Source organism: Oncorhynchus kisutch, linkage group LG6, assembly GCF_002021735.2.
Source record: "Oncorhynchus kisutch isolate 150728-3 linkage group LG6, Okis_V2, whole genome shotgun sequence".
Classification (NCBI taxonomy): Eukaryota; Metazoa; Chordata; class Actinopteri; order Salmoniformes; family Salmonidae; genus Oncorhynchus; species Oncorhynchus kisutch.
This window is the reverse complement of record NC_034179.2, coordinates 64,295,503-64,312,109: the sequence shown is the minus strand read 5'-3', so window position 1 is coordinate 64,312,109 and position 16,607 is coordinate 64,295,503. Positions and strand designations below refer to the sequence as shown.

Sequence of the window (16,607 nt, the reverse complement as noted above, 5' to 3'; positions counted from 1 at the left end):
GGACATTGGCAAGAAGAATGCTAGGGAGTGGTGCACGATGTGCCCGTCTCCGGAGTCTGACCAGAAGACCGCTTCGTTTCCCTCTTTTTCTGAGTCGTTTTTTTGGGTCGCTGCATGGGAACCGTCCCGTGGCGCTGGTTGTAAGGCAGAACACAGGATCCGCATCGCGAAAAACATATTCTTGGTCGTACTGGTGGTGAGTTGACGCTGATCTTATATTCAGTAGTTCTTCTCGGCTGTATGTGATGAAACCTAAGATGACCTGGGGTACTAGTGTAAGAAATAACACGTAAAAAAACTAAAAACTGCATAGTTTCCTAGGAACGCGAAGCGAGGCGGCCATCTCTGTCGGCGCCGGTGTTACAGTGTAGCGAGTTTACTCATAGCGAGTTTACTAACGCGTTAGTTGTAGTAGCTACAATATATATATATATATATATATATACAAAAGTATGTGTACACCCCTTCAAATTAGTGGATTTGGCTATTACAGGTGACAGGTGTATAAAATCAAGCACACAGCCATGCAATCTCCATAGACAAACATTGGCTGTAGAATGGCCTTACTGAAGAGCTCAGTGACTTTCAACATGGAACCGTCATGGGATGCCACCTTTCTAACAAGTCAGTTAGTCAAATTTCTGCCCTGTTAGAGTTGCCCCGGTCAACTTTAAGTGCTGTTACTGTGAAGTGGAAACATCTAGGGGCAACAACGGCTCAGTGTTAGTCCACAGAAGCTCACAGAAAAGGACCACCGAGGGTTGAAGCGCGTAGCGAGTAGAAATCGTCTGCCCTCTGTTGCAGAACTCACTACCGAGTACCAAACTGCCTCTGGAAGCAACGTCAGCACAAGAACTGTTCATCAGGAACTCCATAAAATGGGTTTCCATGGCCGAGTAGCGAGACACAAACCTAAGATCACAATGCCAAGCGCTGGAGTGGTGTAAAGCTCACCGCTATTGGACTCTGGAGCAGAGGAAACACATTCTCTGGAGGGATGAATCATGATTCACCATCTGGCAGCCCAACGGACAAATCTGGGTTTGGCGGATGCCAGGAGAACGCGACATACCCAAATGCATAGTGCCAACTGTAAAGTTTGGTGGAAGGGGAATAAAGGTCTGGGGCTGTATTTCATGGTTCGGGCTAAGCCCCTTAGTTCCAGGGAAGGGAAATCTTAATGCTACAGAATACAATTGCATTCTAGATGATTCTGTGCCTTCATCTTTGTGGCAACAGTTTGGGGAAGGCCCTTTCCTGTTTCAGCATGATAGCATGACTAATGCTCTTGTGGCTGAATGGAAGCAAGTCCCCACAGCAATGTTCCAACATCTAGTGGAAAGCCTTCCCAGAAGAGTGGAGGCTGTTATAGCGGCAAAGGGGGGAATAACTCCATATTAATGCCCATGATTATTTAGGAATGAGATGCTCGATGAGCAGGTGTCCACATACTTTTGGTCATGTAGTGGATGTTGACTATGACGTTATCTAATATGGTCTTAATGATGTAGGCTGTGTGTAGCAGTTAACGGTTATGGTATAACATTTTGTCTTGGAAAGGTTTTCTCGCCTGGTCACAGAATAGTGTGTAGATGCGAGAAGGGATTATACAATGAGCAAAGCAATAATGCTGTTTGTATGTGGCTGCTATGAAAGTGATCTGTATTTGGTGATGATCAGGGGTGTATTCATTTCGCTGATTCTGTTGAAAAATGTTTCTTAAACGAAACGGGGATAAACATACCTGAATTTGTCCTGAACTGAACTGTTGGACTAATGATTACACCCTACATCAGCTAGATGCAGGCAACAGCATGCAAGGCAGTATTGAATGTGTCACTGTCCGTCCCCTTGATTACTTTTCTCTCTACCGATGTTGTAAATGTTCATTCGTAGGCTAGGTGGTAGCAATCTCATAATGGGTATAGGGAACATTTGAGTATCATGTAGTAGCCTAAACCTATCGATGTTCCATTGAGCTGGGTGAATGGAATATAAATGACAATCATACAATATGCTGTAATAGAAGTAAGGCCATGCTCATACATTTTTTAAATAACCCTCCCTAATCTTAAACAGCACTGACCACCACTGCAGTGTAGGTATGTCTAGGCCTACCCTTCAGAACTGGTCTAAAGACAGAGGTAGCATACTGTGCTCGTTTTATGTTTTCGGTTGGTTTTGGAACAGATATAATGGCATCCTCTGTGGCACTACCTGGTGGCTCCCGCCTGTCAGGGGTGAGGTTGACCTAGATTAATTGATCCTGTCGAAAATAGAACAAAAGACTTTGAACAAGCCGTTGCGTAAGCATCTGTGTGGCGCCATGCACCCCCTACACCTTCTTCACTTTTTATTTTCTTGTTCTTATTTACGACAAAGGATGGGGACATACTGTACACAGACAAGCCCCCAAGCCCCCACCCCAGACATCACCGACTCTACCTCAACCCAAGCCTTTCTCTCTCTCTCTCTCTCTCTCTCTCTCTCGCTCTTTCTCTCGCTCTTTCTCTCTCTCTCTCTCTCACGATCTCTCTCGCTCTCGCTCTCTCTCGCTCTCTCTCTCTCTCTCTCTCTCTATCTCTGTCTATTTCCCTTTATCTCTCCGCCCTCTCTCTGTGAACAATAGAACTGTGGTGGGGACAGAGGAATGTGGGACAGAGGAATGTGAGTGTTTTGGGGCAGTTTCAGCATCTGAACCAGTCTGGAATGTTTGGAAAAAATGAATCACCTCTTTACCTTCAAGCCACGGTCAAGGCCGTTATCACAATAGTGAGAAAAAAAAGCTACATGAGCATGTTTGGGGGCAGTTTGACCAACACACACACACACACACACACGTATCTGAACTGAACCTCAGAAGACAGGATGCTGTACCTTGTGAACAGGAAGTAGTACCTTGTGATGGGTTGAAAACACAGGAAGTTCTTATCATCATGCCTGAAATTCTTGCATTGTGTTTTCTGTGAAGACAGAGACACGCACAAGTACACACACAACACAAATGACGAATGACATCCACACTTAGGGCCACTGAGATATTAACCATGAATATATGCTATGGTAATTCTCACATACTGACACCAGCTCAGAAAGTGGTTAGTTGGATGAGCAGATACACATGGTCATAAATTTGATGATAAGTCATTCAGTACTGCAGACACAGGAATATTCCCCACGGGCCAGGCTTTAGCTGCCAATAGACAGCCAGACAAATTACAACGTTCAAATAACTGGAGACCTAGCACCTATAAGCAGAAACAGACAGGGACTGGAGAGAAACTAAGTTAACCAAATTTACAATAAAAAAATCAAAATATGAACACAAATGTTTTTCATAACTTCTCGCAAAATCGAACGAGTGACACTGCACAATTTCAATTCAACTACTTTAGTAAAAGTAATTCTCTATAACCAGGTTTACATGCAACCATTTAATGCGGATTAATTACCTGACGGGTGGCAAAAACCGGATAGGAACTATTAACAGCTATTGATTTAGAACCACAGAGAGTTAACGCAAGTCGCAAAGGAAACAGGAGCTGGCTCCACCATTCCAGCACCATTTAACCTTCAACATTTCAACATGATCAAATCCCCTCTGCATAGTCGAATATAGTGACTATATAGTGACTATAACTAAAATATAACAAAAAACATTTAGTCCAATCAACATAAACTAAATATGATGTGGCTGTCCATGGTTCTGATTTCTGTGTGCATGTGTGTGCATGCATATTCATGCAGGTAGAAAAACATGTTGACTCACCCTACTTGTAGAGAAACGCCAATGCCATTAGTCCTCTCTTTCATGTTGACGCATTAACATCTGCTAACCATGTGTATGTGACCAATAAAGTTTGATTTGATTTGAAACGGTCTCTCACTGTCACACAGTACACACTTTTATTTTTTGATGTCCTAGGCTACCTGGCTAAAATGCTATCTCGCTAGCCTAACTTCATGGGCAACGTTAGCTAGTTAACTTTAATCAATCAATCAATCAAATGTATTTATATAGCCCTTCTTACATCAGCTAATATATCAAAGTGCTGTACAGAAACCCAGCCTAAAACCTCAAACAGCAAGAAATGCAGGTGTAGAAGCACGGTGGCTAGGAAAAACTCCCTAGAAAGGCCAAAACCTAGGAAGAAACCTAGAGAGGAACCAGGCTATGAGTGGTTCTCAAAGAGCAAGGTTCTGGAGAGACTGCATAAATCTGAGAAAGCAAGGTGATGAGAACGGGAGCGAAAGTGAGATACTCTTACTCTAGCGTAAAGGTGGGTCAAGCACATCATAAAGCAGAAGTAAGTGTTGAAAAGGGGGGAATAGAGGAAAGAGGTGGTGGGGTGTTGAGGGGTCCCAACGGGTGCTGAGTGCTCTGACTAGAGGGATTATAAATCTCAAATGGTGTCACGTGGGACTAGGTGGGTGAGGAAGGAATCAGGCGCAGAGAGTTCCACTGGGAAAAGGTGCACTTTTATGCGGCACAAAAAAATAACAAGCCCAAAACACAGGGCGCGGACAGTAATGTGGACCACCCAAAACACAGGGCACGGACAGTAATGTGGACCACCCAAAACACAGGGCACGGACAGTAATGTGGACCACCCAAAACACAGGGCGCGGACAGTAATGTGGACCACCCAAAACACAGGGCGCGGACAGTAATGTGGACCACCCAAAACACAGGGCGCGGACAGTAATGTGGACCACCCAAAACACAGGGTGCCAAGTCCAGAAAATGAACGCCTCTACCTAACGCACACACGTAACACAAATACAATCCCGCACAAAACAAGGGCGGGTACACGTACTTTAAATAAGGAAGCTCATGAAGCACATACAACAGGACACAGGTGAAACTAATAAGACAAAACAAGCAGACAACGAAAAAGGGATCGGTGGCGGCTAGTAGGCCGGTGACGACGACCGCCGAGCACCGCCTGAACAGGCAGGGGAGCCAACTTCGGCTGAAGTCGTGACAGATGGGGGTATATGAACAGCTGTTTCTCTCCCACTCCAGATGTCGGTCAGAGAGGGGGGCCACAGAGACAACATGTATGCGCACAAGAAAGATGCTTGAATTATCCAAGCATATACTGTACTTTATGTATATTTTCTATAATATGTGTCTGTAGCAGTGGAGGCTGCTGAGGAGAGGACAGTCATAATAATGGCTGGAATGGAGTGAATGGATGATAACTATATGTTTGATACCATTCCATTCACAGCATTCCGGCCATTATTATGATCCATCCTCCCCTCAGCAGCCTCCACTGGTCTGTAGCGTATATGTAGGCCTATACAGTGCATTGGGACAGCAGGGTAGCCTAGTGGTTAGAGCGTTGGACTAGTAACCGCAAGGTTGCAAGTTCGAATCCCCGAGCTGACAAAGTGTCGTTCTGTCGTTCTGCGCCTGAACAGGCAGTTAACCCACTGTTCCTAGGCCGTCATCGAAAATAAGAATTTGTTCTTAACTGACTTGCCTAGTTAAATAAAGGTAAAATTAAGAAAGTATTCAACCCCTTGACTTTTGCCACAAGTTGTTATGTTACAGCCTTATTCTAAAATGGATTAAATTGTTTTTAAAAATTCATATTCATATTATATTCATTAATCTACAGACAATACCCCATAATGACAAAGCAAAAATAGGTTTTTAGACATTTCTTCACAATTACATAATTATTCAGACCATTTACTCAGTACTTTGTTGAAGCACTTTTGGCAGTGATTACAGCCTTGAGTCTTCTTTGGTATGATGCTACAAGCTTGCCATACCAGTATTTGGTTAGTTTCTCCCATTCTTCTCTGCAGATCCTCTAAAGCTCTGTCAGGTTGGGTGGGGAGCATCGTGGACAACTATTTTCAGGTCTCTTCAGACGTTCGATCGGGTTCAAGTCCGGGCTCTGGCTGGGCCACTCAAGGACATTCAGAGACCTGTTCCGAAGCCACCCCTGCATTGTCTTGGCTCTAAGCTTAGGATTGTTGTCCTGTTGGAAGGTGAACCTTTGCCCCAGTATGAGGTCCTGAGCGCTCTGGAGCTGGTTTTACATCAAGGATCTCTTTGTACTTTGCTCCATTCATCTTTACCTCTATCCTGACTAGTCTCCCAGTCCCTGCCCCTGAAAAACATTCAAACAGCATGATGCTGCCACCACCATGGTTCACCGTAGGGATGGTGCCAGGTTTCCTCCAGAGGTGATGTTTGGCATTCAGGCCAAAGACTTCAATATTGGTTTCATCAAACCAGAGAATCTTGTTTCTAATGCTGATAGTCCTTTAGGTGCCTTTTGGCAAACTCCAAGCAGACTGTTGTTCCTTTTACTGAGGAGTGGCTTCCGTCTGGCCAATCTACCATAAAGCCCTGATTGGTGGAGTGCAGCAGAGATGGTTGTCCTTCTGGAAGGTTCTCCAGTCTCCACAGAGGAACTCTAGAGCTCTGTCAGAGTGACCATCGGGTTCTTGGTCATCTCCCTGACCAAGGCCCTTCTTCCCCAATTGCTCAGTTTGGCTAGGCGGCCAGTTCTAGGAAGAGCCTTGGTGGTTCCAAACTTCTTCCATTTAAGAATGTTGGAGGACACTGTGTTCTTGGGGACATTCAATGCTGCAGACATTTTTTGGTACCCTTCCCCAGATCTGTGCCTCGACAATGGACAATTCCTTCAAACTCATTGCTTGGTTTTTGCTCTAACATGCACTGTCAACTGTGGGAACGTACAGTGGGGCAAAAAAGTATTTAGTCAGCCACCAATTGTGCAAGTTCTCCTACTTAAAAAGATGAGAGAGCCCTGTAATTTCCTGTAACTATGACAGACAAAATGAGAAAAAAAATCCAGAAAATCACATTTGTAGGATTTTTTATGAATTTATTTGCAAATTATGGGGGAAAATAAGTATTTGGTCAATAACAAAAGTTTATCTCAATACTTTGTTATATACCCTTTGTTGGCAATGACAGAGGTCAAACGTTTTCTGTAAGTCTTCACAAGGTTTTCACACACTGTTGCTGGTATTTTGGCCCATTCCTCCATGCAGATCTTCTCTAGAGCAGTGATGTTTTGGAGCTGTTGCTGGGAAACACGGACTTTCAACTCCCCCCAAAGATTTTCTATGGGGTTGAGATCTGGAGACTGGCTAAGCCACTCCAGGACCCTGAAATGCTTCTTACGAAGCCACTCCTTCGTTGCCCGGGCGGTGTGTTTGGGATCATTGTCATGCTGAAAGACCCAGCCACGTTTCATCTTCAATGCCCTTGCTGATGGAAGGAGGTTTTCACTCAAAATCTCACGATACATGGCCCCATTCATTCTTTCCTTTACACGGATCAGTCGTCCTAGTCCCTTTGCAGAAAACAGCCCCAAAGCATGATGTTTCCACCCCCATGCTTCACAGTAGGTATGGTGTTATTTGGATGCAACTCAGCATTCTTTGTCCTCCAAACACGACGAGTTGAGTTTTAACCAAAAAGTTATATTTTGGTTTCTTCTGACCATATGACATTCTCCCAATCTTCTTCTGGATCATCCAAATGCTCTCTAGCATACTTCAGACGGGCCTGAACATGTACTGGCTTAAGCAGGGGGACACGTCTGGCACTGCAGGATTTGAGTCCCTGGCGGCGTAGTGTGTTACTGATGGTAGGCTTTGTTACTTTGGTCCCAGCTCTCTGCAGGTCATTCACTAGGTCCCCCTGTGTGGTTCTGGGATTTCTGCTCACCGTTCTTGTGATCATTTTGACCCCACGGGGTGAGATCTTGCATGGAGCCCCAGATCGAGGGAGATTATCAGTGGTCTTGTATGTCTTCCATTTCCTAATAATTGCTCCCACAGTTGATTTCTTCAAACCAAGCTGCTTACCTATTGCAGATTCAGTCTTCCCAGTCTGGTGCAGGTCTACAATTTTGTTTCTGGTGTCCTTTGACAGCTCTTTGGTCTTGGCCATAGTGGAGTTTGGAGTGTGACTGTTGGAGGTTGTGGACAGGTGTCTTTCATATTGATAACAAGTTCAAACAGGTGCCATTAATACAGGTAACGAGTGGAGGACAGAAGGGCCTCCTAAAGAAGAAGTTACAGGTCTGTGAGAGCCAGAAATCTTGCTTGTTTGTAGGTGACCAAAGACTTATTTTCCACCATAATTTGCAAATAAATTCATAAAAAATCTTTTTTCTCATTTTGTCTGTCATAGTTGAAGTGTACCTATGATGAAAATTACAGGCCTCTCTCATATTTTTAAGTGGGAGAACTTGCACATTTGGTGGCTGACTAAATACTTTTTTGCCCCACTGTATATAGACAGGTTGGTGCTTTTCCAAATCATGTCCAACCAATTGAATTTACCACAGGTGGACTCCAATCAAGTTGTATGAAAATCTCAAGGTTGATCAATGGAAACAGGAAGCACCTGAGCTCAATTTGAAGTCGCATAGCAAAGAGTCTGAATACTTATGTAAGTAAGATATTTAAATTAGAGTTTTAATGAATTAGCAAACATTTCTATAAAAACAGTTGTCACTTTGTCATTATGGGGCATTGTGTGTAGATTGATCACGATTTTATTTATCTAATCAATTTAAGAATAAGACTGTAACGTAACAAAATGTGGAAAAAGTCAAGGGGTCTGGATACTTTCTGAACGCACTACTTTATTTTACAGCAAACAAAACAATATTTTCATCTCTAGGCATACATGTTCCTTGGAACATAAAAAAAGGACATAAAAAAACTTTAGTTGACATACAAATCCACAATTACATTCGATATATGCCTGAGCTATGGCATAACACAGATCAGATCAATTACTGGTGGTCACAGGACATGTTGCACAATACTCTCAGGAGGGCATGCCATGGGTGAAGGAGAGCGGGTCAAATTGGCATACGGGTATTCTTGCCATAAACGCAAGATCCCCGGATATGCTTCAGAATTTGGAATTCTCATGGTAATGCATATCTGTAGAACAACAAGAACAGCCAGGTAAAATACTGAAGGCCACACCCTTAATTACAATCAACAATCTCACACACCTGGCACTGAGAGGCACAAGGCTGCATTCACCAACTCAACAGTTCCACCATGTTACATCTTTCCCCTCTATTTTTAAAAGGTGTCCTCACATTTAATTAACAAAGAAAGTAAAAAGCTTGCCACGCTGACCCTCAACACGTGGGCCCCTCAGGGGTGCGTGCTTAGTCCCCTCCTGTACTCCCTGTTCACCCACGACTGCTTGGCCGTGCACAACTCCAACACCATCATTAAGTTTGCTGAGACCACCTACAGAGAGGAGGTCAGTGACCTGGCCTCTCCCTCAACATCAGCAAGACAAAGGAGCTGATCATGGACTACAGGAAACGGAGAGCTGAGCACGCTCCTACCACATCGATGGGGCTGTTGTGGAGCAGGATGAAAGATTCAAGTTCCTTAGTTCCACATCACTAACAAATAAACATGATCCACACACACCTACACATTCGCGAAGAAGGTACGACAATGCCTCTTCTCCCTCAGGAGGCTGAAAATATTTAGCCTGGGCCCTCAGATCCTCAAAAAGTTCTACAGCTGCACCATTAAAGGCATCTTGACTCACTGCATCACTGCTTGGTATCGCAACTGCTTGGCATCCGACTGCAAGGCGCTACAGAGGGTAGTGTGTATGCCCCTGCCATCCAGGACCTCTATACCAGGCGGTGTCAGAGGAAAACATTTGTCAAAGACACCATCCACCCAAGTCACAGACTATTCTCTCTGATACCATGCAGCAAGCGGTACCGATACACCATGTCTGGAACCAACAGGACCCTGAACAGCTTCTACCGCCAAGCCATAAGACTACTAAATAGTTAATCAAATAGCTACCCAGACTATCTGCATTGACCCTCTTTGCACTAACTCTTTTGACTCATCACATACACTGCTGCTACTGTTTATTATCTATCCGGTTGCCTAGTCACTTTACCCCTACCTATATGTACATATCAACCTCAATTACCTTGTATCCCTGCACATCTACTCAGTACTGGTACCCCGTCTCTATATTCTTCTCTCTGCATTGTTGGGAAGGGCCCATAATTCTAAGTCTACACCAGTTGTTTACAAAGCTTGTGACAAATGACATTCGACCAGGAGACAGTCATCACCCTTCGCATTCTGTAACACAGCACTTTGCGGCCCGCGGGCCGACCCCTGCTGTGGAACGACAGGAACAGCCACTGGCACTGACAGAGGCATAAGGCTGCATTCACCAACTCAACAGTGCCACCCTGTTACACATGTACCATCTATGTGATGTGGTGGAAACCTGGGAATCTGGCCCTCAGTCACCTTACCACCCAGAGAGGAATGGCTTACTGCAGTATGCTTCTGTGTTTGTAGTTAGTCCTTACAGTAGAATCCATAGGCCACCTCTTGTGAGTTCAACAGATACACAGTAAGTACAGTGATGCCATCTGCTGGGCATTGTGAGTAATCAAGGGAGGCTTCTCTATGAGGCTCCAACAGTTTTCCCTCCCAGAAATAGAAGTGTTTCTCAATCTCAACCCAGTCTTCAGTGACCACAAATCAGTAGTTTTACACATGTGGTCCATTCCAACACTAACACACCTGAATGAACTAGTCCAACTAATAATCAAGCTCTTGTGATTAGTTGAGGCAGGTGTGTTAGTGTTAGAATGGATCAAATATTGAGAACAGTGACCCTCATGTAGTCCCTCATGTAGTCCAGCATTAGATGGGGTTAGCTAGTTAGCTAAGTGGCTAGCTGGGACAGTCTGACATATGGATCCTCCTTGCACTGCTCCTCCTGCCTCATCTCCCTCCTACAGGCCTGCTGCTCTTGACTGCCCCCTTTAGGTGGTCCAGAAGACTGCACATGGCCCCAGCCCCCAAGTGCCTGTAGGGCCGGGAGGAAGCAGTACCCAGAGGTGTGTAGGGTAGGGCCCACTGGGGGCAAGGTGGGAGGGGTGGTTGTGGTGGTTGGGGGTGTGTACGCTGGAGGAGGGTCTTCATTCTCACTGGGTGGTGAGCAGGTGGGCATAGAGCTAGGTCCGGGTGGGAGGAGCGCTGACTTGGGCCATGCCATGATGTCGTTGTTGCCGTTGTTGTTACCAGTGTTCTTACTGTCGTCCGCTACTACAGCGCTCGTAACACCATCAGATACTCCCTCTGTTGATCTGGACAGGCCAGCACAGACCTGAGGCATCGCCACGTAGCCCTCACTCGACTCCGAGAGGGATGGGGCAGACCTCTCCGAGGAGGACGGAGAAGTGGGTTCAGAGTTAGAGAGAGTGTTGTCGAACTCCTCACAGGGAGGCTCCAGACTCAGAAACTCACTCGGCGCCGGTGAACTGTCGCCACAGAAGATGTAAGGGCCACTGAAGCTGAAGCCGGATGAGTCCAGAGCAGGAGGGCCAGATCTGTCCACAGACAGCAAATGGAGGGAGGAAGAGTTTGGGTCATACTTCTTCCACCCCTCCTTGGTAATGGAATGGAACAGTCCATTTGCTTTTACATCTGAGTTCAACCACAATGGAACTGAAGAGCTGCAACACAACATAGTGAGGTAAGGGTTAGTATTGAAGCTAGGTGTACGAGTTATCTTTTATAAGTGTTGGATAGTGTAGGTTAAATAAGTATAAAGATATGAGCTAGTTTTACCAGCTGGAGCAGAGACTGTTTTCCTCCCTGCTCTCCTGTGTCTGTACCCTGCAGATGTAGGTCTTCTCACTTCTCTCACTCTCATGGAATAACAACCTATCAGGAGATTTCTGGGAAAGAGAGGACATACCATTATCTGTGAGTGATGAACTATGAAAGATGCATGCAGGCACGTGCACAGATAGGGGTCTACCTTTACTCTCCCACCTGCCCCTTTGCCCTCCCACTCGCCCTTTTGGGTGGCGGTATATTTTTTGTATACAGTTTTTGTCGGTTGTTGTTCTGAACCCATTGCCCCCAAGTCGAAGTGACATTGTCAAGTTCACAAACTAGCAGGTTTTCATCAATCGACACAAATGATTAGCTGATAGCCGACCTTCTTTTCCCGATGTCAATCATTTCTTTTGGAGGCACTGTAACTAGCCTGCTTACAATCTTGTAAGTGAGTGTGTTGTTGCAGAAATAAATAGGCCAATGCTAAAGCATGTTTAAATGTTCGCTACAGAGGCAGTTAGTATGTTAGGAATTTCGAGATATGAATTGCCATTTGTTTTCTTCATTTTGAGCACCTGCCCGCTAAAAGGTCTGTGCACAGCCCTGGATACACACAATGTCATTTATAGTGGTTATGAAAAATGATCTTTGTGCACAGTCTAGATGATTTGCATTATTACTGAGTGCAGTTGTCATATATTCAATAGCTGAGTAGTCTACAGCGAGATGCTTTGTGAATAATGCTGATTGAATACTCAGCCATTCAGATGCATTCAGACTTACCTTAATGACCTCTCCCAGTACCTTGCTCTTGAGGGGCGACGGGACAGACACCTCCCACAGGACTACCCTCCTACGGACAGAAAATGAACGAATGAATCAATGGGATGGACGAATGAATGAAATGACAGGTAACTGCCAAAATAAAGGAAACACCAACACAACTTTGGCATAGATTCTACAAGTTTCTGGAATTCTATTGGAGGGATGCGATGCCATTCTTCCATGAGAAATGACACAATTTGATGTTTTGTTGATGATGGTGGAAACCTCTGTCTCAGGCGCCGCCATAAATGTTCAATTGGGTTGGGATCTGGTGACTGAGAAGGCCATGGCATGTGGTTTATATGGTTTTCATGCTCATCAACCCATTCAGTGACCACTCGTGCCCTGTGGATAGGGCCATTGTCATCGTATTCCCATAGCCATGGTAGCCAAAATAATGGCCTGCCCAGCATTTCTATACATGACCCTAAGCATGATGGGATGTTAATTGCTTAATTAACTCAGGGACCACACCTGTATGGAAGCACTGGCTCTAACACTAGTAATAACACAAGGGCATCTACTTGGTAAATAGTTTCTTGAACTGCACTGTTGGTTAAGGCTTGTAAGTAAGCATTTCACGGTAAAGTCTGCACTTATTGTATTGGGCCCATGTGACAAATAAAGTTTGATTTGAAGGGTGAATTATAATGGTAGAAAAAGAATAGAAACAGTTGAAGAAGTCTGAGTAATCACCTGTGACAGGCTGGTATGGTAACATAGAGAGCGATGAAGACAATGGCCACCAGTATACTGATGAAGACGTAGAGGAAGGTGGTGATGGACCAGGAAGCTACCAGGAGACATGGGACAAAAGATGCATATGTAAGAGTGGAAAATGTAGTTGATGATTATCGATGAGTAATTGATTAGTGTCTCATATTTCACATGAAAGCAAATATCGTGGCTGCACATAAGACTGACACATCTTTAATACATAATGAAGGTCTTTACATTTGTTTTTGAAAACATTCTTCAAGGGATATGAACTTTGGTGCTTTTTCATTCAGCATCTCATGAATAGATAATCATATTATAGTTTTTAGAGCTCCGCTATTTTGACTCGCATGGCTGGCACGGCTAGATGAATTGTAAATAATAAAATATGGTTCACATCCCACCATTTGTACTTGTTTCAGTGCAGACTGGTTATCTCTGATAAAATATGTTTTCAGAGTTATTTGAAAAAAATAACAGAATTAGCTTGGTCCAAGTTTGTGCTCCAAGTCCATTGCTGTCATTGTCAAGCATATACAGCAATTGACATGACAATGAGTGACAAGGAGTTGGCATAATAGTAAAAACAGACACTCTCAGGCTAGAATAGAATACAACAATAGATCAGAATACTATTAAAAACCTGCTTCAACCAGGAGATACCATCTAGGTCCATTACCTGATTCTGTGGTCCACTCCACTGGGTCGGTCCATTCTGAGGGGGCTCCGTCAAAAGGATCACGCTCTCCTGGAACCACCAGGGCTCTCACCTTAACCAGGTAGCACTCAGAGGGGCGCAGGGACACCCCCAGTATGGAGAGCGAGTGGGACCCCTGGGAGACATTGATGAACGTAGTATCCTCCTGAAAAAGAGAAGGTTGGACAGAACCAAGTGAGACACAGTAGAATTATCAGTCATTGTCAAATTATCTATTCATGGGATGCTTAAAATGGCAACAGTCTATCTCGCTTGATGAGCGTTCTTTACCTGATGAACTAGAGATGATCAAATGTAATACTGAAAAATGACAAGACATTGCTTTTGGATCATCCTACCTTAGTCTCATTACTCCAGTATTGCACCTGATAGTGCACCTGATAGGTCAGATCAAAATCAGGCGGATTCCATTTTAGAATCCAGTTCCCATCTCTCTCTTCTATCTGCACTTTGAGTGGACGGTTTGGACGAACTGCGTGGAGAGAGACATCAAGAATCAGACATCAAGAATCTTTAAAGAGTTGAACGGGATCTTAAGCACTTACAAATTTATTTATTTTTTGCAGGACGTAACATATCGTACGAAATGGATGACGTTGTACACAGTTGTGCACAATTTCCCGGGACCCGTTTTGGCTCATGAGCACTAATTTCTAAACTACTGGCTGAAATGATACCTTCTAGAAAATTGTGCCTGTAATACCACAATATAAACTCCAAGTGGCAGCACTGATACACAATCACTGAGGTAGTATATTTTCTTTCTTTTTTTGCATCAAAACAAATATCATCATAAATTGAGTCTCAGCTATGAGATTTTATTCTCCCCCAAATATCACCCCTGTCTCGGTGTGAAAATGACTCACTGTTTTTGTGTGTTTTAAACGTTTTGCTGTTGCGTGTGGGGATGAGCTCCACCTCTAGCTGCTCTAAGTCTTGGACATGGAAGGAGCAGCTGTATTCTAGCACTGGACCCCTGGATGGAACGCCGACCATGGTGTTATCACAGCATTTCTGGGCTCTGCAGAGATGGCGAAAGGAAGAGAGAAATGGATGGATGGATGGAGAAGAGGGAGGACAATGCTGTGAAAGAGAGTAGTCATCCATGAGACTGAAGTGTAGTCAACTGTTCTGTCTCATCCATGGGCACGCGCACATGAACGCATGCAGCGCGCACAAACACAAAGACATACACACAGATCTTAACTCACGGTGCCGTGTGGTTGTGTTTGCAGGACAGGTGGAAGGTAAGGAACTGAGCCAGGTCTCTCTTCACCTCCCAACTGCATGTCACCGTAGTCTCATTATCCAACACACACTGCGCATTGGAGGGGCCTGGCACAGGGTCTGAGTGAGGGAGGGAAGGGAGGTGAGGGAGGGAGGGAGCAGGAGGACAGGACGACAGGAGGAAATGAGACAGAAAGAGATGGAGAGAGAGAGAGAGAGAGAGAGAGAGAGAGAGAGAGAGAGAGAGAGGGGGGGGGGGGGAATTAGGGAGGACGGGAGTGAACAAAAGGAAAGAAGACATTGATGCACGACTGAGCAATGCTAACATGACGCGATCACAACTCCCTGGCAAATCACATGCCATCGCAAGTCGCTCATTACAATTTCATTACAAACTCATTACAATGCCAAGAAACGAATACATTTCATTGTATGACATTACATTATGGAGGACGGAGGATGGAGTATGTTTATGTATACGTAGGGTTTCCACTCACCCTCCTCAGTCAACCAGGTCACTAGGGGGCTCCACTCGCTCCACAGTCCTGTCTTCCTCCTTGCCCTCACCTTGGCTTCATACTGGAAGCCGGGCACCTGAGCCTCAGCCTTCACACTCAGCTGGGTGTCCTGAACCTCCACTGCCTGCACAGAGAGAAACAGACAAAGAATATGGAGTCCCAAATGGCATAGTGCCCCACAAGGCTGTGGTCTAAAGTTGTGTACTACAAAGGCAATAGGATGCCATTTGACACGCACATTATGTGTGCATCTCAATCTACTAAAGTGGCAAGATCTATTCCACGTTGGTTCAACATAATTGAACATAAACATCATTGAAATAACATGGAATCAGCATTGATTTAAGTCCCCAGTGGGTTCCTTTCTTTGTTTCCTTCCCTTCATCTGCACTAGTGTGAAGCACCTGGTCTGGACAGGTAAATGTAGACTTCCTGAAAGAATCTTTCCAACTGCTTCCACCTATCCCGTGGCTTGAATCAGTGCATTTGAAAGGGTGGAAACCACTTCAGACTATTGCGACAGAGACCTGATCTTTATGTGACTCCCACCGGTGGATTTGTTTTCTATACTATTGTCACGTTCTGACCTTTATTTCCTTTGTTTTGTATTTATTTAGTATGGTCAGGGCGTGAGTTGGGTGGGCAGTCTATGTTTGTTTTTCTAGGTTTTGGGTATTTCTATGTTTCGGCCTAGTATGGTTCTCAATCAGAGGCAGGTGTCATTAGTTGTCTCTGATTGAGAATCATACTTAGGTAGCCAGGGTTTCACTGTGTGTTCGTGGGTGATTGTTCCTGTCTCTGTGTTGGCACCAGATAGGACTGTTTAGGTTTTCGCACATTTATTGTTTTGTTAGTTATTTCATGTCTAGTTCCTTTATTAAAGAACATGAATAACCACCACTCTGCATTTTGGTCCGCTTCTCCTTCACCACAGGAAAACCCTTACAACTATT

General features: G+C 44.6%; 1 protein-coding gene across 3 annotated transcripts in view; it reads right to left on the bottom strand.

The window, feature by feature from the left end:
- Positions 1 to 8,628: 8,628 nt before the first annotated feature.
- The window catches only part of LOC109893191 (cytokine receptor common subunit beta), a 57,551-nt gene continuing 49,572 nt past the window's right edge, over positions 8,629 to 16,607 (bottom strand). For all 3 annotated transcript variants that reach the window (XM_031827173.1, XM_020486286.2, XM_020486284.2), the window contains 9 exons: positions 15,634 to 15,778; positions 15,121 to 15,256; positions 14,776 to 14,930; positions 14,248 to 14,381; positions 13,871 to 14,054; positions 13,171 to 13,267; positions 12,433 to 12,502; positions 11,656 to 11,765; positions 8,629 to 11,540 (listed from right to left, as the gene is read on the bottom strand). In XM_031827173.1, the coding sequence (XP_031683033.1) occupies positions 10,748 to 11,540; positions 11,656 to 11,765; positions 12,433 to 12,502; positions 13,171 to 13,267; positions 13,871 to 14,054; positions 14,248 to 14,381; positions 14,776 to 14,930; positions 15,121 to 15,256; positions 15,634 to 15,778 (1,824 nt within the window). In that variant the 3' untranslated portion in view covers positions 8,629 to 10,747. The remainder of the gene's footprint in view (positions 11,541 to 11,655; positions 11,766 to 12,432; positions 12,503 to 13,170; positions 13,268 to 13,870; positions 14,055 to 14,247; positions 14,382 to 14,775; positions 14,931 to 15,120; positions 15,257 to 15,633; positions 15,779 to 16,607) is intronic.